The following is a 27772-nucleotide window of genomic DNA, read 5'->3' as shown; positions in this document are numbered from 1 at the left end:
GTGTGTTTTGAGATTGTTAACTAGAGTATAGATGACTTTTAGCCTCCAACCATCTTTCCACATTGAGTAAGCAGTGATGATCCAAAGAGTAAATTGTGCTCAGAGATTGTAGCAATAACTTGAAAAGACAGTATTTAATTGGGTTGAAGTTTTTCCCTTACAGGCTTTTATGTGCATGTAAGAATCGCTACTGTCATGCATGTGAACAACCCATTCATGTGTTTACAGTATATTCATCATAATCATGTATTTCTAACCTAATACACAGTGTAAAAATAAAAATACTTAGAAAATAATTATGCCATTTCACTTCATGAAATTTGCTCTTTTAAAATGAGCATAAAATGATTAAATTATACCCTCTAACAACTCTATTCAAAGCCAAAAATACCATGGCTTAGAACAAGGTATTAATTAGAACAGTCTTCAAAGTTTAAATCATTAGCTTATACTTCTCCTTGAACTATGAAAAGCTCGTGGCAAAGACAAGTTCTTCATTTATCTGTGCATAGGAACACGTCTAAAAACCGAAAGGTGAAGAAAAATTGCTAAGCTGTGTTTTTCAGAACATTTGTTTTAATACTGGAATGTCCTAGAATGCTGTAGTTGATTGAAGTTATATAGGGCTTGGCCGGTCTGTGTCTAGTGTTGGATCTTGTTGGAGGGATCCTATGTAAGCCATGAAGCTGTTGTTCTGATGGCCCCAGTCGTAGTAGTCTGGAGAGAAACTTTAAAAGAAAACAGAAGAATTAGTGACTGGCAGGTTGGTTCTGCAGATACCTGGTTAGTAAATGCAGGCAAAATGGAATCACATAGATGTAGTTCTCATGCTGAAGTGCAAAAATAAAATAAAACCCTAACCGGGGGTTCAGGCAGCTATTTATTTTTCTGATCTGTCCATTATTTTGGCCCAAGTGTTCTCAACTCACTGCTTTTCTGATTCTTCTAGTTCACTAAGGACTCCCCCCTTCCTGCTTCGCTAATCCAGGCAGTGTTTGAAAAGCCTAGGAGCAGTGCTGCTAATCCATGCCAAGTCCCAGCACTGCAAGGGCCTGTCAGTGACAGACCTAAACCTCCTGTGTCCGTGTACAAGGGGCCGGTACATGGTTAGCTGCTCTGGCATGCTGGCTTTTCTCCCACGAGCAGTGTGAGACAACACAAGTGGCTGGTTTGGTTTCCACTGGGAACTGCCTGTGTTACCAGTGTGGCTGGTTCCCTCATGCCTCTGTGTGGAAGGGAGGGTGCCTCTAGCTCTAGGCTGGGTATCAGCTTGGTGCACACCACCTCCAGCACCCTCAATGGGTTTAGTTACTATGTGAAAAACTAACGCAGGGGTAGGATGACTGATAACGGTAAATAGTGACTATCCAACTTTATTGAATCATGGTTCGGGCTCAGAGACAGTGACTGCACAGTCTTAGCTAAATGAGTGACAAGAACTAGATCCGGCTATGTTAGCTACATTTCATGTTTAGCTAGTACGTTAGCCTTCATTTTAAGATGACTGATTACACTGATCTACTACTAGCATAGTGTAGATACAGGAAGAGCAAATTAGTAACACATGACTGAGCCTCCTTTCAGGGCCGGATAGTGTTCTGGCAGTGCCTTTCCTTCTCTGCGTTAGGTGCTATCATTCTTGCTGTGAACTGCTCCTTCCTGGAAGGGAATCCTTACCTAAAGCTCACAGGTACACAGAGAAAACAGGCTTTCTGTGCCAGTCTGGGTTGTGGGGGATTTTGGCAGTTAGGTGGATTCGCTTAAGCTCTCAGCAAGTGGGAAAGCAAAGGCCCCCTTCATTTCAGGTAAACCCCAAGACATTTAGCCATGTTACAGGGCAACCTAAGTTGAGAGGCTTCTCGCTACCACCGTTGCAAGCTGCTGCCTGTGCTGTCGAGCTTTTCCCTGCTGTCCCTGAAGACACGGGGACAGCTGTTTTTCTAGGTTGCCTTGCTCACACACTTAAACTAGTAAATGGCGCTTCTTAGGCCACTCCTGGAAGAAACAGAGTGAAACATACAACCCACAGATCTGACCTGAGTTTTTCAAAGAGCAGCATGCTGTTACGATTCTTAAATTACGTAAGCGTTTTCATTCTTGTGTCCTTGCAGTCTCTATGGGGCCCTTGGACCCCTACAGTCACTTGGTGCTGCCTTTCCACTTCAGCTCCCCCCTTTTCTTCCCCTCACCCCCTGGAATTTATGCAACGATTGGAGCTAGACAATTTACATTAGTCTTCTGCGGTGTGTGAGAGTTCTTTCTCCTCCAGTTTCTGTTACAGGAAGCAAGCGGTTCCCTCTTGTATCTCACCTGCCCTGTGCCCCCTGTGGTGCAATATTCCATGCTAGATCGTCATCACTGTCGTATCTGCGAGGGTTGTCAAAGAAATAAGATCTGGGACTGAAGCCATGGCTTGGGACCATTCCTGCGTTGGCCTGAGGGAAGGGAAACCTCAGTCAGTACTTGCAACAGATAAACAAACTGCTTGGTGCCTGACTTCTAAAAGAAGTCACTGCAGACTTACCTCCTTGCTTCCAAAAGAAAACAGGCAATTTTACATTTGCTGTAGACAATAGGAATCTTTTCTGCATTTTCTGTTTTTTTTCCACCAGTGTAGTGATAGTCTACTGATCTTAACAGCTTTTCCTTTTCCTTCCTTGTAGCTAACAGATACAACCCATTTCTGAAACCACCCTCCAGTACACATTTAACCTGTCTGCTGAATTCCCATCCATCCTGGACACTTGGCACTCTTAGCCGGCTGACTTGAAGTGAGCAGTAGGGAAGCAGCTGAGGAGCTAAGGGATATGAAACACCTAAAGGGATTTGGTTTTACCTCCCACATTTGTAACCCTCTCTCCTGGTGTGTTACCTCCCTTGCCTCAGGAACTGATCATGCTGAACCTTGGCACCCTGCTTAATGAAACCACAGCTGAAAAGCCCCTTAGGACCTCTCTGAGCAATTTCAGTATCTACCCTACAGTGCTGTGAGGGTCAAATCCCAAGGAAAGGTCCTTTGATAAAACAGGGAAAGGGGTGTACATGTAACTCTTCATTTACAAAGCATTTTGCTTTTATTTCCCTATGAATCAAAATGGAAAACATACAAGATTCAGAAGGTCAGTTTGATTCTGGAAACAGTGCAGGGAGACATCTAGGACCCAGATGAGCCCCCTCCACGGATCCACTGCTTCCAGGGAACAGGGATCCCTGGGGATCCCCAGGGAACAGGGTTCCCTGCACCTGTGGATAAGCCAGGATGACATCTTCTCCTTGGCCTTAAGCAGGAGAGCAGTTTAATCTCCCCCTATTTATTTATGTTAAATAACTTTGACAAAGATGAACTAAAAATAGGTCGATCTCTGTCGTCTCCCCATTTCCAGCATTTGTCTGGCTGAAGGTACGGCAAGGCAAAGGCCCACGGACTGCAGTTACCCTGGGTTAGCACCAAAGCAGACAGACAGCTCGTTCCAGGCCATAATCGTCTGCGGAGTGGAGCTTTACATTCAAATAGTGCTGAACACAGGCTGCCTCTACTCAAACTTTTGTTTCTGAAGTCCTGAATGAAATGTAAAACCAAAGAAAAACAATTTCTTGGGATCGTTCCTTATTAAAAATAAAGAACATTTTTGATTTTTACTAAATCAGAGTTGTTGTTAGGATTTTTTTAAGTAAAAGAGGGTTTGTTTTAATTCTAACCCCATGCTTTTCGGCCAAGTATTTTCAACCACTGGACCGTTTGGTACTTAACTGCTCTAAGAGTTGGCCTACTGAACGCATTAGACTGAAGTCCTGTGGCCCTTGGTCTCCCTCTTGTGGCATACTTGCACTGAAGTTCAGTTTTGCCTTGCTACAGAGTCTCTTTATTTTTTGTTTCTTTCTAACACTGTTGTTTCCAGTTTTCCTCTTACCATGATACTGTTTAGCATAAATATTGGTCTTGTGTAGAAAAAATCCATATATGACCTATCCACTATGACAGATAATGTCTATCCTAAAAAAGGTACCCATAAAAGGAGTGATATCACCGATTGGCTCTTCTGAACTGTATCTTTATGAAGTTGGAGATTTAAGGCTTTTTGCAAATCACAATGCAAAAATATAATGTTATATGTGTTACTGCAGTGCTCTTTGACTTGTGAGAGAATGCTGCCTGTTTGGCTCCATTTGAGCTCTCGTTTGAGCAGGATTCCAAGCCTTTATGTGATCAGCTTTTTGAAAGGAGAGATTACACCACATCCCTTATTTTCATTCTCTTGTGAATCTCTCCCACACTATCCAACTTGACCACCAGGTCTAGCCTTACTAAACTCACTTGAAATAAAATGAGATCTCTCTGGGGTCACTTTTTAGGAGAGCAGCACCACTGGACTGTACTTTAAAGCATTTCTGCTCTTTGCAGTTGTCCTGGCTAACCCCTAAGCAGGAGCGGGGCTGAGATTTTTTTTGTGGTGGTCACTGGGGTCCACGGGGTTTCTCAGTGTGATGTCAGGTATCACAGGAGCACAGGAAGAAGGGCTTTATAGAGGTGGGGATTTGCTACTTCCTCATTCAGCTTGGCTTTATCATTGTCTCTGAAATCTGCATGTGAGAATAAAAAACATCGCCTTCTCTAAAAAGTTATTCTATTAATTGCTTCTCTTACTTGTGAATTTACCATTCACATCCTTCTTGGGGAATATTAGCTTTGGTTTGGTTTGGCCTACAGAAACAGAGACATTACCTCGGTAATCCTAGTGCAGGGATGATACTCCCCATGTGCCTGTCAACCAGCATATCCTATGCTAACCTGGAGACATTGCCTACAGCTATGAAAAGACGCTTGTCCATCTATTAACTACCTAGATATTAAGGATACTTACAGGGAATTACCCTTACAACTCACACTTTAATCTCTGCACTGCTGAAATAGCAAACAAAAATGTCAGCAAGTGCTTATTATGGCTATTGGTCTTTGACGTGGAAACAATTCAATGGGCACAGGGCTGAAATAATTCAATCTATTATTTCATACATGCCATTGAAGAGTTAGCACACAACCATTTTCACTGCTATGTGATGAAAGATCCCGATTTTGGATAACAAAGTCCTTTTCCACTGACTCCAGTGAAGTACCATATTAACCCAAAGGGAAGATGTCCCTAAATTTAAGAAGGTTCCTGATTTTTAAGGTAAACTGCCTGAGAAACACCTTGTCTTCCTTCTGGGTAAATATGATGAGTTTCTCTCATGAGGACTTAGTATAAAGAAGTGGGGAGTTTGCATTGCTTTTATTCTGCCAAGGACACATTGAAAAAGAGGTGTCAAAACATAAAGAAGCAAACCTCCCTCAGAAGCTGAGCCCTCCAGACTTGCCTGGACATTACACTAACAAATACACTAACAAATTCTACTTACTAGATCTTTTGTAGGGTTTCGGACACGGAAGAAATACACAACCAAGGAAGTAGGCAAGAGCTCCCAGATGAAAAGGATCACACCGAACACTATGTAACCTGCATCTCCCAACTGACATTTCAGATCTGCCTGTTGAAAAGTCAAAGAGAAAAGTGTTTAAAAATAAAGATGGCAGCTTATGGAAAAGGTGCAGGAGGCAACATATCTTTTTATGAAGACCTATATTTAAGTGGCTGAAATGCTTGACAACATGGCCAGAAATTCCATCCAGATTAATCTGGCTAATGATTAAAGGCATATTAAAAAACCAATCAATATTCTATCTTGTTGGGTACATGACTTCCCTTTTACCTTTCCTCCTCCCTCCTTCTCCTCCTCCTATCTGTCCTTCAGCAAAATCGAAGTTTAATGCAGGGGTCTTCCTGGTCTAAGAGCCTGGCAAGCAAGCCTTTGATCAAGTGATCAAACCAAGGCAATGAGAAACTAGTTTTCCGATCCTTTTCCAGCTGGGAATAATACGTGAAGGAACAATCAATACCCAGGTCTTCAAGGGCATTGCTGGCAATCTGGCTTTTAAAAATTAAGGCTTGGATCCCTTCAAATTGGTGCACATTGTTAGCTTGAATAACCAGGCTGTTACTCTAGCATTAGCTTTGAACTCCTCTTTAGATTTCCTCTCCACCCTTCACCATAGTTGCAGAGGGCAAATCCTGTCCTTTCATGTGTTTTGTACAGAAGAGGAAAGGGTAATGTTTCTGACAGGTGGCCTGAGGCAGTACCACAGTACAAACATTGGGCTGTACTTTTAAGTGACTCTTGATTCTGCTACCAAATGGAGTAGCTCCTCCTTAGTTCCAGGCCCTTTACATATGGCTCAAATAATTTACCCCAAAATCCAGGCAACCCTAATGTCACAAGTCAGATCAGATGTTAAAAAATCAGTAGTAGTGACCTAAGGCCTAAAGCATTCCACTGAGTTCCCTATGAACAACCTCTGCCTCCAGGGGTGAAAGAGGACCAAATATTCTGGCCATAAAGTTCCAGCCCCTGTTACTCCAGACTGTAGGAGTCAGCACAAGAAGCAGCAACAGCACAAGAAGAGTCAGCAGCAGCAGCAACACTCCAGGCCGCAACAACAGGAGGGAAAACGTTTGATTCAGGAGATGAATCACAACCTAGTGCCCTTCTGCCCAAAATCTGTGGCTTCTAATTGCACGGAGTGGCACCACCTAGCTGCACTCCTCTGCACCGTAGCAGGGTTGATCAGTGGTCCCTTGACAGACCCTACTCAACTAACTCATAATGAGGTCCTCTGGGCGATCCTACCCTACTGTTTACCTACTTCCTATTTACAGTTTTATCTACTGCTCAACAGAAAATTGTTAATGGCTCCAGGTTTGCTAGGCCACCCTGGCAATACAAGGCCCTTGCATGGCTGGGAACACTGCGTTTGGTCTGCAGGTGCTTGCTGAGAGGGTGGGGAGACGTCACGTGTCCAGGATTTTGAGGCCAAACAAAATGTACTCATGGTCCAGACCCAGGCCTGACATTTTGCCCAGCTTTGACAGAGCTGGAAAACTACTGGGACCTACCTGCATGCTTCAAAGCAGAGAAAGGGGCTGGATGCCCTCATTTCATTATATTCAACAGAGAGTCCCCTGCTATTTCCTTTAGTGTTTTTATCACCGTTAGTTTTCAATCTGAATTGTCACTTGCAATTAAAGGTTGGGAAGAATCATAGTCTTATCCTCAAACTACAGAAAGTATCACGCTAATGACAGAATTCAGGTAAATAACTCCACAGCCCTGGATGGCAATGGGAGATTTGATTATGACTTCAGAACTAAGCATTTCAGTGGAATCAGGTACTGTTTTTCTGCTTCTCCAAGTACAGTACATTCTTTCTAATGGACAAAACACCTGTCTTTTTTAATAAAAGGGGTTTTTTTTACAATAAAAGCGAGGTAAATAAAAGATTGGGGTTTTTTAAAAATTATTTGGCGAGTGGTTACTTCTTTCTTTTAGCACTGTTTTCTTTTTTTCCTCCTTATGCTGAAATTACCAGAAATTTGTGTTCCTGGAGCAAAACAATCTTAGTGCATTGAATAAAAGAAAAAAAATAATAGGATTTTAATATGTTAATTCCTCTTGTCATGGCATTTAGGAAATCAGCCATCACATACAGAATGAGTTTTTCTCACTAGCAAATATTTTCATACTTGCCTGATCTGATACGTTGTACCAATCGTAATCAAAAGAATTGACTTTCTTGGTTTGGGAAAACGATAAGATGAACAAGTTGTAACAGGCTCGTGAGGTATAAAGTAGTATAACAGTCACTCCTATACTTGTCACCTGACAGACAGATGAGCCCTGGAAGAGATTTAAACACAGGTTATTATTCATAAGGGCAGTTGACAAGAACATTGCTTTGCATGGACTTCGAGGGTTGTCATGCTACCCTGCCTAATGCAACTGCCTTTTTCTCTGTCCTTCTTTGATCAGTGTATCCTATACTATGGATATTCCTGTATTTTATCAGTACAGTGGCTTCCAAGCAATGGTAGCAGTTCCTGCCCTTACTAAGACGGGCTGCGACTAATTCCTACAACTTATTGTACAAGCGCTATTTTCAGAGCAATGAAAACAGATAAGAACTACGCTTGGTATTAGATGGAGCAAGAGAATTCAGCCTTCAGCTGTGCATTAGCTATAGAGCATCCTGTATCAGATGCTGGCTAGCTAGCATGATGCAACCTTGCATCTTTTTACAACTGCTTGCTGTGCACCTATTTCCTAAGTACAGAGCAGATCGTAACAGTCAGCAGTTAAACACAGCCCAGACAGGAACAGAACATCCTGCCTTAGTTAATGTCAACACAGAGGAGACAAAGTGGAAGCACAGCTTATGGGCAGAGTGACCATGGCAGGGCAGTCTGTGAGTGGGAGCTTGGGCACAAGGGGAGGAATGAGACTGCAAAGTGTGAAATCAGAGCAGTTCCTAGAGAGAAAAATGGACAGAGCAGGGGAAAGAGCCTAATCCAGTGCAAGGAATAAGTTAAGATACCCAACTATTGTGTCAGGTGGGGAAGGTCACTGTGGGGTACTGCGACTCCAGCACAGGAGTTGTGTAGCAGCAAGGAAGGAAGGAATCCAGGAGCCATGGCTACAGGGATCAGCGTGAGTCTGATCACGGAGGCAGGCAGATGTACAAAAATGGGACTGGCTTTGAAGGAAGAAGCTCAAAGTAAATTCTGTGCAGTTGGCTCTGGAATAGTGCTTTGCACAGCCAAAGGAGGAAAGCCGGGTTAAAGCGCTGTGTGCTTTTAGGGGAGCAAAATACCTTGCAGTCATTTGCTTCATGAGCCCTGCCCTCTCCCTCTCCTGTCAGAGGCCCACACCATGAGGATGGGCTCCTCTCATCTGTGTGAGAGAGAGGGGCCAAGGGGAAGTTGCTCCTCCTCTCACAGGACCTTTTATACCAGTGCAGGAGACAGGAAGGTCTGCACCCTACTCCCTGCACTTACACACTCTGCTTCCAGATTTGCAGCCAGGGAGCAGAGGTCCAAAGCGCTGTGGCAGGTAGAGCACAGACATTACAGAATGGCTACTGAAGTATCAGGCAAAGTCACGAAGTCACCATGTCCTGAATGCCTGGCCTTCAGGAGACTACCAGGGCCCCTCTGCTGCTCACCAACACTGGTGGCTATTGTCCCTGCAGCTCTGCCAGCCAAGGTCCTCAGGCTGGGTGTTCCCTGATGGGTGTCAGTAAAGAGGAGCTCAGAGAGTAGTCTGAAAAGCTTGCAGAAAACTAGCTTGCCTGTTTTTGCAGCAAAATAATATTGATTCAGGGAACAGCCAGGCTTTGGAGTATGACAAAATCCCCAGTGCAGTCAACCTTTCTGACTGACTTCCTGCTTCAAACATGCTGGAAGTACCACTGCCCACCGGGCCATAACCTGCAGCCACGTCAGGAGTGAGCCAAGAACCTGGGAACTGGGAATTGAAGGCAGATACATAGTAGGCAGTGGCAAAAGCTGTGGCAAGACCAGCAAGCAGGAAATGCCACAAAGAGGAAATGTTTGCTAGGCACTTCTCTATTCTCCTTCGGTACTAGCAAGTCAGTGATGCTGTCATGGAAACCGAGGGTGAGAGAGCAGAGAGAAGCTGCTGACTGGCACATACTGTATCCCAGCTCAGTGGCATTTACAGACAGGGGATAACAGAACTGTAGAGCAGAATGGGGTCAGTTATTTCCCTATATAGGTTTCCCTACATAGTTGTTATTCTTTAGTAGTTAATAGTTAAATATGCAGAGATTTAACAAACATCATCAATCCCACCAAATACAAAAAAGAGGGTAAAAGTGTCCTGGTTTTGCTGCCAGTCAAATATGCTTAGTGGCTTGGGGAAGGGAGAGTGCAGCAGTAAAAGTAAAGCCAGAGGAATCCTTTTTCAGTCATAGGCCCCTGCAGAAAAGAGGGGGACCCCCGAGCTGGTAGCATGTCCCACTACATGATGCTTCTGGCCAGCAGAGAACTGGCCCAAGTCGGCACCTAAGGGCAGGGCTGTGCACCTCCTTGTGCTGTTGTAGCCTTGGTGCAGAGAACCAGGCTGGTCCCCCACGCCAGGTCAGGGAGGTGAAGGCGTTTTCACATGTGGTCAGAAAATACGTGCCAGCAGATAGGAGATACAAATAAACGGATACCTATCTACACGCACCACAGAGCACGCATTACCTCCAATGCTACTTCTATCATATCACTCTAGAGAATGGATTTTTCTTCTTTAGCTAGTTTTTTCAGCACAAGAGTAGCAGATTAAACCAGGATGTTTTTTCACTGCCAGCTCCAGCCATCTGTATCCCTAAGTATGTGCAGTCAAATCCTACTGGAAGTCCCCAGAGGAACTCCCATTTCAGGTCAGCAGAAAGGAGCAAAGCGTTCTTTAATTCTCATTTCCACATTCAAACTTTCATCAGTTGAGCGTTCTGTCCTTTCCTGTCTGCAATAATGTTAGAGTTTGTTTGGTTTTTGTGAAATAGCTTGAAGTAAAGAAGATCAAGTTTCCTGCACGAGGAGGAAACGGAACAAAGTAATCTACCAAAGCCTCCCATAGGTTAACACTGCTTTGTTACAGAGATTTACGCTTCTGTGATTTGCAGCAGTAGAAAAACTTTTCTTAGTAGTAAAAATAATCCATTGCCCATGCCCTTTGGTCAGCAAGTGACAGGCTTGAAAGAAACAAAACAAACTAGGCTGTGTTTTTAAATCTTCTATTCAGCCCTGAACTTTCAGTTGTTGTGCAGTACGGCCAGATTTGATTAAACAGGAAAAGTACTCCTTTCATCTGATTAAGTAAATGGAGAGAGGAATTCTATTGTAAGATTTTCTAAGTAGTAGCTGAAACTTACATTTTTGAAAGGTTTGTTGTCGTAAAGGTAATGTGCTATTGCTTAAACTAATAATTTATTTTAAGATTTAACTATCTACTGCAAACAGAAGGACCTTTGAAAGCCCTGATTCATTATTTATAAGTACAAACCACCTTCACTGATTTTATAACAAAACGCTGCAGGCTTTACATGCTGCCACCCAGTGCCTTGACCACTGAATGTGTCCAAAGCTGTAAACCTAACAATATTTCTTTAAAGAACATTTTGTAGAGTAATGTGAGAGATTTCTTTCCCCTTCTCCCCACTTGGCTGAATTTATAATGCATTAGGTCTTTTAAAACACATTCTCATTACCTATAGGACAGTATGCAAATGTATAAAGGGAGATTCATATTCCTCTATCTGGCTTATCTTCAGCATGCTGCTACCTTAAACATTTAACTTAATCAGTTAATAATGTGACAAGCTGAAGGATCCCAAAGTATAGACCACTTCTACGTAGCAGTACTGAAATGAAGTGGTCTTCAGATGGGGATCTGGAGAAAGCAGCACCCACTTGAAAAACAGCTGTGAGAAACTCCAGCCAGTAAGTTGTGTAAACTCTGCCTCAAAAATACATATTTTGGGGTCACTGGTGTTAGCCAAAAGCACCCTTGCTTAGTATTTAATTCATATATTGAGCAGGATGGCGAGCCAAGCGCAAGCTGTGAAGTTTAAGGCCTTCAGCTTTCAGGGGATCTAAAGAACTGTGTGGCTTTGTCTCGCACTGCCCTTGTGTCTCAGAAGGTACTTGAAAAGAACTGAAAATGTACCTTACCTTGGACTCCAAGTAAATGTTGGCTAAAGACATCTTGGAAATCTTATACAGGCAGATGGAGAGTGAAACAGCGCACAGCACAAACAACGTGTCATTAATTGCCACCCGGACAGAGACAATGACTTTTCTCTCTGAATTCTGTGTCCTCACCAATACTGCACATGTTAAATTCACCAAGAGGAAGAGGAGACTTATGAAAAGAGAAGCCAGGTAGAGGGGCAACCTGGGAGAGTGAGGAGAAAACAGTTTTAGCAACATTGTTCAGCAAGTGTCAGTCACGAGATGGAAGTTGCACTCTGAGCAATGAAAGCTGCACATGTTGGGCTGCCAGAGCTGAGTGACCAGCCGCCCGAGCCCAAATCAAAGTGCTCCAGATTGCTGGAGAGACTAACTTAGCTTATTTCAAACCAGTTTTTACAGTTACACAATAAGCTGTAAGTAAAGAAACTAATGTTAAGCAGCAAAACATGGAAGAGTGTTTGCAGCAGAAATATAACAGCACAGTTCTTAAAAACTACTTAAGATACACATGTACTTTCTTAGAGTGTGCACTTCATATACAGCACAAACCCTCTGACTACTCAGACAGGAGAAATCTTGCAAAAGGTTGACTTGCCTGGAATAGACTGGTTTTGATCCTGGTTTTACTACACCACCACTGCCATAAGAAGCATCACTGACTGCTGAGGTTTGCCATCAGATTTCATATTAAATTAGGGAAGAGTCTAACAGTAGGAAAAATCTCTGAGTTACTGGTTCCCCAGCATCTTTCTCTGCCCCTTTTCCTAACTAACTTGGTCATGGGCAACCTCTTGAAAGAAACATCAAGAAGTTTAAATAGGCATATTGATTCTGGGTTGACATTTTGCCATTTATGCCAGGCAAAATGTGCATTTGCACAACCACAGGAGCAGAGCTAGATCAGAGATGTGACAGACAGAAGCTGAGAAGCTGAACTGGTTTTCTCCCACCTACCCAGCACTGATACTTGCAATATAAATATACCACATACTCAAGGAAAGCTGCTTCTAATTCCTCTTTACTCCTACACACAGCTGTGGAGCTTTTCACTTAAAAAAAAAAAAAAAAAAAAAGCATGTTTCCATTTCAGGTGTTTGCTTACTTCATTATCATTGCTGACCAAGGCAATTACTGATAAGGGGCATAATTTGCAGTCACTGAACAAGAGGTTTAGGCCACAGCTCTTCATGCCTGCTGGGAACTTTGAATTTGGCTGGCAACAAACATCCAGTCTGTCCCTGAGGAATCAAATTCTGATGGTTTAAAAATACTTTACCCAATGGTGATCTTTTGCTTTCACACATTCATATCCTTTTGGGATAGCATCAACCCAGCTACAAAGCTGAAGCATAGCTGGCTTCTTTTCAGAGGGCAAGAAAGGAAGGGGTATACCTTTGCGGCTTTTAAAATGTATAACAGGGAGAACTGAAAGCCTAAAAGTCCCTGCTTGTGAATCAGTGGCCTTCTTTCCAGCTGTGAGTATCTGGCAGTGAGTGAGGATGCTGTCTTTTCCTTGCCCGTCACGGAAATTCCCTTTCAGGGGGAAGACTGTGCTCATTCTTAACCTTCCAGGGCAGGGCTCTGTTTTTAGGATAAGCAGCTAGAGGTAGTTCCTTTAAACTTCACCGACTAATGCTGCAAGCACTGCAGTCCTGAAGCTCCTCTCTCACACAGTTTCCTCTGGAGAATGCAGTTCCCAGTTGTAGTGGTGGTATATTTACAGCTTTTATTAATATCTCAAAAGTCTTTAAGTGACGGTCATGTGTCTTCCTTTCCTTCCCCTCCCAAAGCCTATTTAATAGCCTCATCTCTGCTCCCCCATTGTAGCGCAGGTAAAATATTCTTGTGGAGTTTGGACTTATGAGGAAAGGTATGTTCTTACACGCTGCCTGCTTGTGGGACAGTAAGTACGTGCTCTCTGTTGCTCAGCTTAGTCAGAGGGACCTTCTGCTTCAGCGCAGCCTGCATGCCCTTGACGCTGGCTTGCAATCAGCAAGGCTTAGAGGCTTCCAGGCCAGGCTCCTCCTTGACAGAGTTTAGCAAAAAAAAAAAGCTCTGTCACGCTCTCATGCCCACACACTCCTGTACGTGCCAGGGTGAGCTGTCATGGCCAGTCAGTTGTGCAGCTCTTCACATAATGATCTTCCATCCCCTTTATTAACATGATGTGGCTGGGGAAACGACTGCCTGTTTTGACAATAGAAGCATTGTTGCTGAACTTCTGAATAAGCACTGATGGAGATGCAGGCCCTGTCTCAGGGCAGTTTTAGGGTCTCTGCAGCTGCAGAAAGCATTCCTAACTCACTTAAAGGCAGGATGTATCCTTACAGCTCAACTGCAAGGGTACCTACAAGGCATGGGTTTTTTTAGAAAATAGAAAGGTGAAGCACCTCTCCTGCCCCCAGATTGCACCAGTGACTGTTCAAAAGCCTGTTATGCCTAATCCCCATTTTGTGGCTAGTCCCTTAGAAGGAACTGTGTGTAATCTGGCTTGGTCGGGGAAGGCACATGCCAGGGTGTTCTGTTCTTTGTGTGTCAGGCTGGATGCACCTCTAAGTTTTTCTTTGAGCTTAAAATCAAACTTCAGATGAATGCAGTGAGTTTTGCCTTGTTTAACGGGAAAATCCGTTTGAAACTACTGCATTTTGTATGTGGTTTCCTCAGAAACCACACAGTGTCTGAGGCTTGTGTGTAACAAGGCATGCGCACACAGCACAGCAAGCCGCATCCAAACGCAGTGACTGTAAGAAATCCCCAAGCCCAGGGAGACGTGCAGAAAGACTGTTTAAATATGAAGTTGGGCTGGCACAGGCTTCGCCTTGAGCTCTTTTGCCAAAATGACTAACACCATGAAGGTTGTGCTGAGTAAAGTTTGCTTAAGATTCTAGATCTCTGATAGGATTTTATCAATTTTTTCTGTATCTGAAATGATTCTGATTTCTGAGATCTGTGCCAATACATAGACCGCAGTCCTATCTCTCTGTTGCCCTGTTTATGCTGCCCTTATCTATTGCAGAAATGCCAATACCAGGCAACAAAGTCTGACACTTATTAAAGAAAATGAGGAAAACAAATCAAAAAGTGAACATTCATCAATGAAGAAAAATCAGATTCAGTAAGGACAGACTCCAGCCCCTGTCTGTAGCTCATCCATCTTTCTATCATCCATCTCTCCATCAGGATTTGAGCAACCTGATCTAATGAAAGACGTCCCTGCCCACGGGACGGGGGTTGGACTAGATGATCTTTAAAGGTCCCTTCCAACCCAACCACTCTGTGATTCTATGATCTTTCACTAGCCTGTTACAATTAAGATTCAGGACCTCAGCTGTAGGTGTGCATGTATTACACCACTTCAATTGCCCTGTATAAGATAGGAAACAAGGTCAGCTTTATTCATATGGCTCTTTTACACAGGATAACCACATTCATGCTAAGAGATCTAGATATTAAACCAAAATACTACTGAAGTCCTTTACCAACAGAGCTGAACAAGATAGAAAAGGCTAGACCAGATTCAAGAGTGACCTATGTTAGAAATGCAGTAGGCAAGAGTCAGGGTGGACATGGAGCTGTTGTGGGGAGGGTAGTCTGTGCATGAGTAATTCCAGTCACAATACATAAATGTTTAGGAACCGAAATGCTCCAAGAGCTACATGCAGGGTGCTGATGTAGTCACTTCATAGGCATTGACTAAATATCACAAGCTCCCTTTGCTTGAAGAAAGACATTTTCAAGCAGTTTGCAGGAATAAAGCCTTGCCACAAACATCAGTAACAGATGAGGTTCAAAGCTTCTCCCTCTCACCTCTAAAGCCAGCCAGGAACATGTTCACAGACCTGCCCTATACCACCCTGACCTGCAGCCCAGGCTTTGTGCAAAGCTGTCCTCTTTGTTCTTCTTGCCTATGTGTACCATCAGGGGCAGGCACGCTTGCATTGGGGGCTGGCTGGGGACCTGGCTGGTGTGTGCTGTGCTCATCTGCCAGCCCATACTCCTGGATTTGCTTCCCACAGAAACCAGAGCACAAAGGGGGGTGAACGTATTTGTATGCCACAGTGTTTACCAGGGAGCATGCAGCTCTTGTGCCTTGTGGTTTGGGATGTGGCCAAGGTATGCGCACAGACCCACTAACTTGAAAGCATTCCTGAGGCCACCAAAACAGATGCAGCCTCTCTGTTCCCATCCTGACAATTTCTGCATCAGCTGTGGTTCAGCGTGGAGTCCACATCCCTCAGTCAGCCATCACACCCTATGCGTCCCATACCCTCACCGGCCCAAGCACAGCCCACCCCAAGCCTGCTCTCATTGTACTGCCATTCTACCAAACATAGTTTCTGAAGCACTTGCTCCAGATGATCGCCTCTCCAGCTGTATCAAAATCCAATTGGATAACAAACTTGCCAGAGCAAGGACAATGTTAATATTTGACTTGTTGATATAGTACTGTGTTCTGAACAGTCAGCAAATAACAGATTTCAGTTTCAAATTACTCTGCTTTCCTATTCTGATTTCAGACTGTAAACTTTTTCTTTAGAATGGAGACAACCTCTCTTCCCCTGTCTAAACAACATTGCCCCTGACTGAGGCTTTTAGGCATTGCCACAATAAACATTAATTTATTGAGCTCTCCCTCAGCTTTCTGGACATTACTGCCCTTTAGGGAGCTTTCAAGTAATTCCTGACAATCCCTCCTGCTCAACAAGATCCCAAACAAATCTCTCCACCTAAATGCAAAGCTACCATAACTTCAACTCCATGGAGTCAGGGGAGGTTATCTGTGAGCTCCCAAACACATCACCAAGTTCAATCCATTCTCTCTACCTCTTGCCCTTCACAACTCTTCTGTCATCTTCCCAAAACTTTTGAGCCTTTTCACTGACCTCACGGATTAATACATACCCAGTCCCACTCATTCCTGTCACAATAAACACATCACTCAGCTACCTTTACCAAAGCACTGGATCTGAATTCACCTAGCAATACAACTGTTAAGAACCTGTAAACAAATCACCAGGGTGAGTGTTTTCTGCTTGCATTTGAAATATTTACCTTTGAAATATGTGAATGTCTAAAAATGGTGCTTGTGTTGGGAAATGACACAGACTTCAAAATGGCATAGGAAGAAGCTGGCCTCAGAACCATCATCATAAAACATTGGTATATAAATACGTATAGCTGAGATATGAGTGCCACGTTATCAAAGACATAGTGTTTCTCAAAGAGCATGGCTACTCTTCTTTACCACATTGAATGTTTGCATAGTTCTTACCTGTATTTCAGTAGCTCTGGGGAATATTTTGACTTAGCTTTGAAAATCACCTGCAAAACAGAAAAATATTGCATCAAACATAGGATACACGTAAGTAAAGAAAGACGCTGTGATCCGCAGAAATCCTGTCTCACAGGTCACAAGAAATGTAATGATAGGTTTCATTAGATAACAGATTTGCATTTATTGCTTATCCACAGTAGGCAAGCTCTACGCAAAGTATTAAAACCACTCAGCAGGCAATCACTATGTACTTGTATACAAATTGTCTACACCATTATTTTCACTTACTCTGGCTTGCGAATAAGGTCCTTTATACCAATATTCACAAGAGGACCAATGCCAGTATAATCATAGAGGCAAGTAATTATTTATTAGGCTCTTAAATGACCTAAGAGTACATGTCTCTCACATAGACCAGCTCATACCAGCATATTGGGTCAGATGCTCTATTCACATGAAGAGCCTGTCATAGTACCCTGGCCTGAAATGGGATATATATGTTTGTATCCATGTTACGTTGCCAAAAGGATGCCATCGAGAATCACACTCATTGTTTTACTCTGAGGGATATTTGGCTTCTGCTGACTGTCTGTTCACTATACACTACTACTTATTTTTACAGAGAGATCGCTCATGCCCAGTAGTTACCTTGCTGTAACAGAAAAGACAAAATACTGACATATTTTCTGCAATGTAGCTAGGTAATATCAGTCACAGGTGTTTAACCACCATCAGAAATTATACAAAAATCTATTAGCATATTTTATATCTTATTTATTAAAAAAATTACAGGGAAGCATTACTGCTTTTTCATAAGCTAACATGGTTTCCAAACACAGTCAGTTTACCCATGTTCATTTAAAACAACACCAAAGCACATTGATTGCTAGTATTACAAAAAAACATGCTGTATGACTTATTCTGAGTTGTTTCCTAATTGTTTTCTCCTCCAGTTATCCTGCCTTATCCATTGCACTGGGTTTTGCATGCCCTTTAGTATAACTTGCATAATATTTGCTATGATTATCGTGCTTTCCCAAGGAAACAGGACTTCATCACTATGTATGTGTAGGCATGTGTCTGCCTGTCAACGTTTTTATCTGTCCCCAAACTAATCTTAAAATACACTCATCAGAGAACTGATGGAAAAATACTTGAAGCATCAAAGACATGATTCTTTATCATCTTCCTAAAAATTAGTGACCCAACAGAAGCAAGAAACCCTATAAATGCATCTGATACATGACTTGCGTGAGGAGAACCCTGCATAATGATCCTACACATCACCCAAGATGAGAGAGTCTGTGTAGCAAAGTCTCATATCCCCAGTTATGGAAACAGCTCACAGTCAAGCATGAGACATAGATCTGGAGAAAATCAGGCTTCACTTGTTCCAGCGCTCCTGGAACAACTTGTCATTTAATTCCTATTCACCATAAACAGCTGCCTTGACATGGAAATTATTTTTGTGACGCATCAGCCTGCTTAGCACTAGCTGAATCAGCAGAGAACACTGAGCTTTTCAGCAGGCCCTAGAAAAATAATAGCTGAGAATAAAATTGAAAAGTTGGGGAAAAAAACCTCTAAAAATATTCTGCAACCACTGATACCGCTTTCAAATAGTTAACTATCTCTGGCAGTATCCCTTACAGAAGATTTTTGTGATTCATTCTCCAAATTCCTGGATCATGAATTCTCACAGGAGTTCAGGAAGAAGTTCTATGTTATTTTACTTACTTGCTACTGAAAGGAGAGGTACAAGAGGCTTGTGAATGTTCTGCATTTCTGTGGTGCACAAAGAAGGGTTGTCCATTTTAAAAGAAGAGATGGGGTTCAAAATACTTCCCATAGGCTTTTTGTACAAGACTTGTTGCCTACCCTGCTTATTCTGGAAGACACTGTGGGCAAGCGGGAAGGAACAGATTCCTGATCTCACTGAAACTAAACAAGTAAAACTTGTCTCTAGGGCCATTCCACAATCCTCACGTGTTCTGAGTAGCACTTACTCACACATATTGTACCGTTAATTTTGACAGCTTTCAAGAGTAGCACTGAACAGCACTATTTCGAGCCTGTGCAAAGAACTGCACAAGACAAGCAATTTGCAGCGGGCAATGAGTTGAGCTGGGTCCACAAAACCTAGAAAATTCACAAGTTCCTGAATACCATCTCCTGTGGCTCCCCAAAAATGATCCACTCATCCCTATAATGTCACAGAGCAGTCCTGTCACATAAACCAGTCCAAGGCTGCCCTACCCAGCAAAAGTTCCATGGATAACTTAGCTAAAACCAAACATGACATTCCTGCTGTAGATCCAGCAAGATCTCCAGATGCAAGTTCACTAAAACAGCTGTTACTGTGATTCTACATTTGGTGAACCTGTCCCAGCCAGTAAATGCTTCTGAATTTTATCAGAGGAAAATGACTGTTAAGAAAGAAAATGAACACTAGCATAGAAAATGGATGCTACACAGAATGAAAGCTACAGTATAAGGCATGGACACTCTTACAAATTCACTGCTAGACAGAAACACAGGCGGCCAAGTTCTGCCACCTTTGCTTAAACACTGATGGGGCCTTATTTCATGAGTAGCCTTGCTGGAAGCAATGTGATTGTCACAGAATAAAGGGCTGTTCAGTGGGAGTAAGGATGTCAGAAGCTGATCTCAATATACCTTACATGCGTGGGTGCAGCTTTTTGCTTTTAACAGTCATTTAGCTCAAGAGATGTGTTGCTCAATGGCCCCTCCCCGCAACAGTGTTGAGAAAGCTTCCAGTCAATATCTGAGTCATCTAAGCAAGTCTTCCAGCAAAACAGAGCAAACCAGGCTATTCCTAAGAATAGACTAAACAGCAAGCAGAAGGCAGACTTTTTAAAAAAGACCTTTCAGAGAGCCCCAAGATGAACAGCAGCACAGAAAACTGATTGAAATTCCTTGCTAATTTTCTACTGTCTAAAGGGCTACTTTTTCTTCTTAAAAGTGTTTCCCCTTTCGCTTGTTCCTTGAAGGAGAAATATCCTGTTTGGACTCCTTGTTTTTGCTGAAGGACTGGAAACCTCAAATGAGATTCTCACACTCCCTCCTCCACTCCCCTGAGGTATATGTCTGGCTTATAAAACTGCAGCAGTACAAAAGGACTCCAAAAAGCCCTTCATACAGCCAGGGAAAATTTCTGTTGCAGGAACTGATGTAAACAGCTGTCCTTAGAGACATTTTACCAGGCCCCAGCAGATGAGCAGTGGGGATGCCATGGGAGTCCATCAGCAGCTTGGCCACAGAGAGCTCTGCAGAGATGCTGGGCAGCAGAGAAGGCAGAGAGGGCCAGGCTGCTGTAGCTCAAGGGGGTTCCAGCTATGGTTATGAAAGTTAAATCAGGAACCACTCTGGCCCTGTAAGTATCAATGAAACAGGTGTCAAAGCCAAGTCACATATTCCCAGAGCAAAAGAAAAAGAAAATCTCACTGGAGCAATTTTCAGTCCATGCTCTGATTTAGCTGAACTGACGTGACGGCTGGCACAAACCTCCACTGTACCTCTAGTGCTAGCTGATCAATTCACTTTTACAGGAGCCACAGCTCAGCTTACCAAAAAGCCTCAGGTATGTGTTAAGTGCTTGCATATGTCTCAAGCTGGCCCTCTGCACAGGAATGAAGTTCAGCTTTATTTACTAGTTCTCATTTGAAAAACTCTGTAAGGAGCATAGCATGTACTTTTCCTTACCAGTTCCTTTCACCATGGCCCCTCTCTTCCTCTGTCACACTCCGTGCAAACTGCTCTTTGCACCCTGAAAGTATGCCACAACCTCATGCAGGCCCAGCGTCCCTCACCATCAGCACGTACACCTTTCCTCTGCTGCGCACCTTCCAGGCCCAGGTCCACCTTCCTCTTTCTCTCTTCCTCTCATGTTCATTCTTTCATTTGGATCAGATTCCCCAAAATATGCAAGTTTTCCCTCTACTCTCTAAACTCTACACCGTTTGTAGGGCCTACAGACATGGGCAACATGACTCACTACCACACTTAGCCTTGTGTAAATTGGTAAAAATAGTCCTGAAAAGACAGGGACCATTGTGGGGCTGGCAGCCACAGTAAACTTGCACGTGTAGCTTTCCTGTCAAATTATTTTCTAAGTCAGTCAAATGACCTCATTCTTCATGTCAGATGCTGACAGCCAGCCAGCCTGCAGTTGCAATGTGTCTCCTATAGATCCAATACTGAGGGCAACGTTTTACGCCAAACATATTTGCTGATGCTTTACCATCCATAGACTCCTGTGTAGTTCTATGTACAGCTAAAGCATGCTTTAAATTAATAACCAGCTTTATAAAACATGGTGTATTCATTTCTGCTAAAAGATAAACACTTCTAAATAAAAAGCCCTCTCTGTTCTCTCACTGGTGGCGTTACTTTTGAAATGTTATCCCCAGTAATCAGAGGATGATAAGTTCTCTTAATTTTCTTCCCAGAGCTAACACGTAGCCCAGTTCCACTGAGATACACGTAACCTCTGTAAAAGCCTTGTGCTGGTTTTACCCTGCCCTGCCAGGCACTTCCAGCATGGCCAGCTCCCCTCTAAACTGTCTTACTCTGCACAATTTCTCTTCATTTGAAAGTCCCTGATTTTATCAGCCCTGCCTGGGAGGCAGGGTAAGCTTCTCAATCTGGATGCCAGAGAAAAGGGAAGATGGTTAGGCAGGAGGAAAGAGAGGTAAATCTGCCTACCAGCCCTTCTCCACCCATTCAGCCTCACAGTTCTTTAGCTCGGCACCATGTTCCCTAGGTCCTGGAGAAGTTCCCAACCTGATGATTAAACCTACAGCCCACCAAATGGTTTGCTGTGCCTGGCCACAGGGGAGGCCTGGGATTTCCAGCATCCCCTACGGCTCACAGTCTTTGGCCCTGACCTTGTTTCTTGAGTCTGTAACCCTCCATCCTAGCCTCCCCCCTGCTTCATTTGTATCCTGTTCCCCAGGGAAATGCAAAGTCTGAAGCAAACAGGACAAAGTGAAGCAAGCCCTTCTCTGCCCACCCCCCCACACACCAAAAAAGGCAACTTCTTATTTTATTTCCCACACCCTCTTTACACTTTTGCCCACAGCACTGGCTGTAAAGCCTGAAGGCTCATCTCAGTCTCCCCTTGTCAGGGGCAGGGAAGATTTGGCTAGGTAGAACATAAATAAAAGAGTGCCTGAGTCCTGGGATCCTCACTGGCTGGAGTCACTTAAAGCAGAAAATATGTTATTTGCCAATTTACAGTCTTAGCTTTATCAAGCAGCAAAATAAACCCGTGGGAGCTGCAGGTGTGAGGCAAACATATATATGGGCTTTTCGGTCTCTGTAGGTGGAAACACATTTCAGCTCCCTATCTGATGGATCAGGATCCGGGAGCTGCTCTGGCTTGGTACAATGCAGTTATTTGCTGGTGTTGGGCTACCGCTTTATGAAAGTGCCACTGGATCTCATCTTCACTTGAGATTTATTTTAATGATTTCTAAGTAGACAGAGGCTTATTCTGAGAGGGTATGTCATCTTATTTTTTTTCTTTAGAAGAGAATGAATACAGACACAGGATTAATAAATTCTAATAAATTTAGCGCTCTCATTAGAAATCATACGTATTTTCTGCAGTATGTGATTTTTGAGGGGAGCAAATATTATATAAGACTTATCTGCAGCAGCCTTATCTTCTATTCTGCCATAAGTAGGGCATCAAGACCATAGCGAAGGACCCTGAATTTGGCTCCTAATCCAAAGATCACTCAGGAGTTGTTCTGAGTCAAAACTAGTTTTGATTGTAACTTCTCTTTCGCCACTGGTCCCCCACTTTAGCAACCTGCCCCAATGCATTACAGTTCTTTCTGCTGTATCTGCTCATGGTGATGCTCAAGTCTGGGAACAACCCCTGCTGTGCTGACGCCATCATGGCTTACTTGTCTTGCTACACATAAAATACAGTCTAAATTTGCATCCCCATTGCTTTGGGATACCTATTGAAAAGAGAATAGTTGTGGCTACCTTTCTGTCAAGTTCAAAGGTGCTTATTATTCTGAAAAATGCCCTCGGGCACTTGCCAAATGAATTTGGCCAGGAGGATTTGTAACATCTTTGGAATCACTTTTTCTTCTCACATCTATGTCTAAAAGTTTTCCTAGCAGTGCCACATGTCTGGGTGCTGTACAGCAGATAATAAACACCTGCAAATTCCAGAGACCCATGAAGACTATTCCAGTCCTCTCTCCCTATACTATACATAGATCACTTCTTTCACTCTAACTAAGCACTGGTTAAATAGCATGGTTTTCATGCAATGAGACACAGCTGCAGACCCTTCTTGCCTTCCTTCTAGAGAAAAAAGGACAAAAGTTGTTTCTGAACAGGTCTGTGAAGTTATAAGCCATTACTGAAAAGAAAATTCTCTCTCCCCACCCCTTTCACACTAGTTCTTGCTTGCCTACTGTGGAAAGCTAGATGCACATTAAATATACAGTCTCAAAAAGATGCTGAATTTCAAGCCAAACCACCTTTTAATGGTTAGAAGTAAAGAATTAATAACAGTGAATTAAAAATATATGCACTTATTCTGTGTCTTACATTATATTCCTACAATGGCTGTGCTTATATTTCTTAAGGCTTTGTTTTGGCTGGGGAGATATTTGAGATGAGATTTCACTGGGAGCAACCAGCTCTAAAGCAAACAACAATACTAATAAATGCCTGTCTACAGTGGCCCACGACCTCTAAAGATTATGACGTACATCACAAACTCTGAAAGTCCCTTGCAAATACTGTTTCAAAAGCCTCACAACAGCTCTTCAAGACAATTAACTATTACACGTTTTTACAGAGGGGCTCAGAGGAAGATCGTGAGGACTCATGGTGACAAAGCAGAAATTGTCTCAAAGGCAGAACCAATAGCCTTAGCATTTTTTGTTTCCAACTACTGACTTGTACTTCCTGAATGATATCAGACAGCAATGCTGAAAATAAGTTAAAAGGACACATGTGTGCGTTCTGTATGCTCTCTTTTTAGATCTTCCTTAGACGAAAGGAATCAGTTACCTGCAACGCTAAGGCCCCGAGTGCTGGCACTCTAATGCACAGAGTGCAGACTGCTGTGCTCCCTCTGTGCTCATGCCAGCCTCGGCTTCTCTTGGCGAAGAGCAAGGATGCTGCATTCTGCCTCCAGACTTCCACAGCAGCCCTACATGTGTGTCTGAGGGAAGAATCTGACCTAGGGCTATGACTTAGTCCCATCTGCTGTGATGGGGATGGACTGTGTGATGATGGACGTTTGCCCCTGGGGAACTGCACCATTATCAAATGACTCTCACAATAGCTATGGGATAAAGCATAGGTCGCCACATGCCTGAGCCAGACTTGATTAGCATGTAGATGAAAGGTTCCTGTAATCCCTTAATATATCTCAGGTCCCAGGGAGTGGAGCAGAGTGAGTTAGCAGGTGTTTCAGACACCGAATCCAGAAAAGTAAACCTAAGCACAAAACTGTGTATGTGGTTCTAAGTGTTTAATAACCTCTATAACTCAAGTGATCCTCTTACAGCTGTCATGCTTACCATTGCTGCTTTTTCAGCTCTGGGATGGCAGCTCTCACAAGAAGCCTGATGTCTCCAGCCAGGCTGTTCAGAATTGACAGGCCTGTAATCACTACAGAGCACTGTTAAACACTGTAGGCACTACAGAAGCACACAGACCCAGGCACCGAGCTGTTTCCAAGTGAGGCACACAGCAACACCCAAAGCATCCTGAGCTCTGCTGGGGGTGCTCCAGTGCTGGCTGGTGCTCTCCTGGCCAGCTACCCCTGCACTGGGAAAGCGGTCTTTGACAAGGGTCATCTGAGTGCAGGCTTAGCTTCCTCCTCCAGGCACCTTAGTGGGATTGAGGAGATAGAGAATCCAGTCCCTGCCCTCCCGCAAGCTTCCTGTGAGATCTTAGGCAAGCCCGGCAGCCTTTCTTTGCCTCAGCATGCCAATATCCCATCCTGCAGCCCAGTGCCAAGATACCCAAGCTCACCATAAATACTTCCAAGCGAGTCTAACTGCAGCAACCTAGAGCACTGTGCAGCCTAACTCATCTGGCTTCTTAGCTGTCTGTAGCACAGATAGATACACTCTCAAGTCCTCTTTCTGAAATGGAGATACTATTTCCTTTACCTCACTATACAGCTAATTTGCCCTTACATCACAGCGTCCTTGAAATAGAGGTACTATCTCTGTACAGCACTTAGCACTTACTGTGGTCCAGAGTCACTGCTATTTGTAATACAGATCGCTATATGAATTTGGGACCGCAGTAGGACTCAATCAATAGTTTTGATTGTGATACACAGAATAGAAATAGCACTCAGAAATACGTTAGCCAACTTATGAAAGACTGGGGTGGGGGGTTGCCAGCAAAATTAGAAATTACAGTTCTGAGTGCACACAGAGATCAGGTCTGCTAAGTCAGGAGGTTTATGAAATCTGGTAACAACAACAACAGTAATAAAGAATAATAATAGAACAGCATTTTGGATGTCCAGCTTTCAAGCTCTCCTATACATTTTTTCCCCAACCTTTAAATTAAATGACACCTATTTAATAGACAGTACATATATTATTTGCTATTCCTGAAATGATCACTTCAGGTTCCGGTTTCATTGTAACACTAATCACTTGCATATAGATCAAAAGTTAAAATTCTGAACTAAATGACTGAAATTTGCTTTTTGCATTGCCAAGGTACATTAGGAAATTACGTTTTTCTCTTGATTCTTACAAAATTATGCTTTACCATTCTGTCAGATTTAATCAACCAAATATCTGTTGCTTACCTGTGTGAAGTAAAGATTCATCAGGGTCAGGGTGAAAAACTGGAGGCAGACTGGGAAGCAATAGAGAAGCCAGAAGATGAAGGGACTGAGAGAATTTGCGGTGACAAAGTCTTTGAAGTAAAATGAAAAGAGCACAGTCCTAAGAGAGGCCCAAAACAAGCACAGAAACAGAAAGACAGTTTGGTAACTGAACCGCTTGTGCCTGTAGTGAAGGACCAGCCAGAGCTGGACGTAGATGAACACAAAAAGCAGTGAATAAAAAACAGTATATACAATGGTCAGGCCCAACTTCACATACGGAGGGACAGCTGGCGTCAGGGTCGGTGGAAGGGTGTCATTTTTCAGTGGGTCCCACTCAGGGGCCTCCATTTGATATCAGGAATCGTCAGAATTATTTATTAAGTTTGGCTGCCGCTGTTGCCTCCTCCTCCTTCTCCTTTCATCTTCCTACAGCATAGGAATCAAGAAAATGAAAGAAAACAAGCTGCACTTCCTCTTTGGCAGCTCACTGTGGGCTGGTAGCACATGATCACAATTCAGAATGATTCATTAGGACTGCCTTTGTCAGCAATTGGCAGGGAACAGCTCAGAAAGCTGCCCTTTGCTGATGTTTGTGCACAAATCTTTACCATCCTTAAAGAAACAAAGAAATCTACCAGCCCCTGAACGGTTTACTGCTGATTTTTTTCCTAAGGAAAACTATCTGGATTTTAAATTAGTTAAGTAATGTTCTATTTTCTACAAGAAGCAGGTACCTGCCATTTTCCCAGGGGCAGCCACATCGTATCTTTGCAGGATTTTTTTGCCGTTTCCCATTTAGCTAGTATTTTATTTAGCTGCATTTCATTAGGAATAATTTTAAGCACCTTAAAGTACTCATGAAATTCAAACCACTGTAATGAGCTGTAACAGTTCAGCTCTGCATTGCAGAAACCTTTGTGTTTATAAGGAAATACACAATTTGCACAGCACATCTAACACATTCAGTATCTTCTTTTTCTTCTAACATAAGACATTTAATTAGAATGGGAGAAAAGGCACATCAAGGCTTCCAAACATGGCGTATACAGGAACAAATACACCCCCCTAAATAGCCAAATTCACCAAAGCATACATGCAGCTACAGGTTCTTTTCTTCTTGGTTGTTGTCTACTTGTGCCATCACTGTGGCAACAGCTGACCAGACACGCCTTCTCACAAGTGTGCAGATGTGCCCTTGGGATTAAATCTATAAATTAATAGGCGCTATGGCAGGCTGCTGGGTTTGACTCACGGGGATGAGAAGTGAGAACTGAAACTGAGTGGTTTAGACATTTGTAGTGTGGTGGAGATGCTTCATATATCTCTAGGTCATGTATAGCATCATATACCATCAAATAACAAGGTTTTTAAAAGATACCTTGGTTATGGCTGGAGCACTACCATGTTTTGTTCTATCATTTTTAGTAAGCTGATTATGAGAAGTGCTTGTTACCTGGAATAATCCCCAGGGAGGACCCCACATGTCTGGTGAGCAGTGAAAAAATATTCCTTTAGCAGAAGAGTCCATGTAGTGAACTAACACAATGTTCAGGGTATGCAGATACTGATACTGACACTGAGTACTAACTAAAATAATGATTTCCATTATTAATGCCTCACCCCAAGAGGAGTTCAGAACTACTGTTTTGTTGAAAAAGACAATTACTATAATTGTGCTTATTAATCTAAATACAGCATACATAAGTTTGAATAGTTCTTCAACAAGATCTCTAAGGGAAGCCCATCCTGCCCTAAAAATACCCACACTGAACACTTAAAGCTATGTTCCAAAATCCACTGAAACATAAGCAGTTTGATTTTAAAGGTGCTAAGCAAACTCAGCTCCCATTGACCGGAAAGGGATCTGTGGGTTCTCCGTGCTTCCGTAAATCAGGTCACTTCTATTAAGGTGTCTAGATATGATTTTAAGACCCTTTTCAGGAGAAGTCAGCTTTGGAAATCCTGGATAAACAGCTCACAGAAGCAGGGTGATACACAGCACCGAGTGGCTGT

At 43.1% G+C, this 27772-nt stretch overlaps 1 protein-coding gene across 2 annotated transcripts; it reads right to left on the bottom strand.

The window, feature by feature from the left end:
* Window positions 1-104: 104 nt before the first annotated feature.
* GPR137B (G protein-coupled receptor 137B) lies at window positions 105-26246 on the bottom strand. 2 transcript variants are annotated; one of them, XM_072856411.1, is made up of 8 exons: window positions 26037-26245; window positions 25739-25877; window positions 16903-16952; window positions 11610-11832; window positions 7617-7770; window positions 5398-5522; window positions 2311-2435; window positions 105-728 (listed from the first exon to the last, which is right to left on the bottom strand). In XM_072856411.1, the coding sequence occupies exons 1-8, from the start codon at window positions 26105-26107 to the stop codon at window positions 617-619; spliced, it is 999 nt and encodes a 332-aa protein (XP_072712512.1). In that variant the 5' UTR covers window positions 26108-26245; the 3' UTR covers window positions 105-616. The 2 variants fall into 2 exon arrangements, with proteins under 2 accessions (XP_072712512.1, XP_072712511.1); XM_072856410.1 differs by having other exon boundaries at window positions 25739-26246.
* Between the last annotated feature and the right edge of the window lie 1526 nt (window positions 26247-27772).

The sequence above is a fragment of the Ciconia boyciana genome, chromosome 3 (assembly GCF_034638445.1).
Source record: "Ciconia boyciana chromosome 3, ASM3463844v1, whole genome shotgun sequence".
Taxonomy (NCBI): domain Eukaryota; kingdom Metazoa; phylum Chordata; class Aves; order Ciconiiformes; family Ciconiidae; genus Ciconia; species Ciconia boyciana.
This window is presented reverse-complemented; position numbering and strand designations above follow the sequence as displayed.

Coding starts and splice junctions, on each gene's coding strand:
- GPR137B (XM_072856410.1), bottom strand. CDS start 26,107: ATGGAGGCCCCTGAGTGGGACCCACTGAAAAATGACACCCTTCCACCG. Junction 16,953..25,738: donor TGAATCTTTACTTCACACAG/GTAAGCAACAGA, acceptor TCTGTTTTGCAG/GTGATTTTCAAAGCTAAGTC. Junction 11,833..16,902: donor CCAGAGCTACTGAAATACAG/GTAAGAACTATG, acceptor TCACTCTCCCAG/GTTGCCCCTCTACCTGGCTT.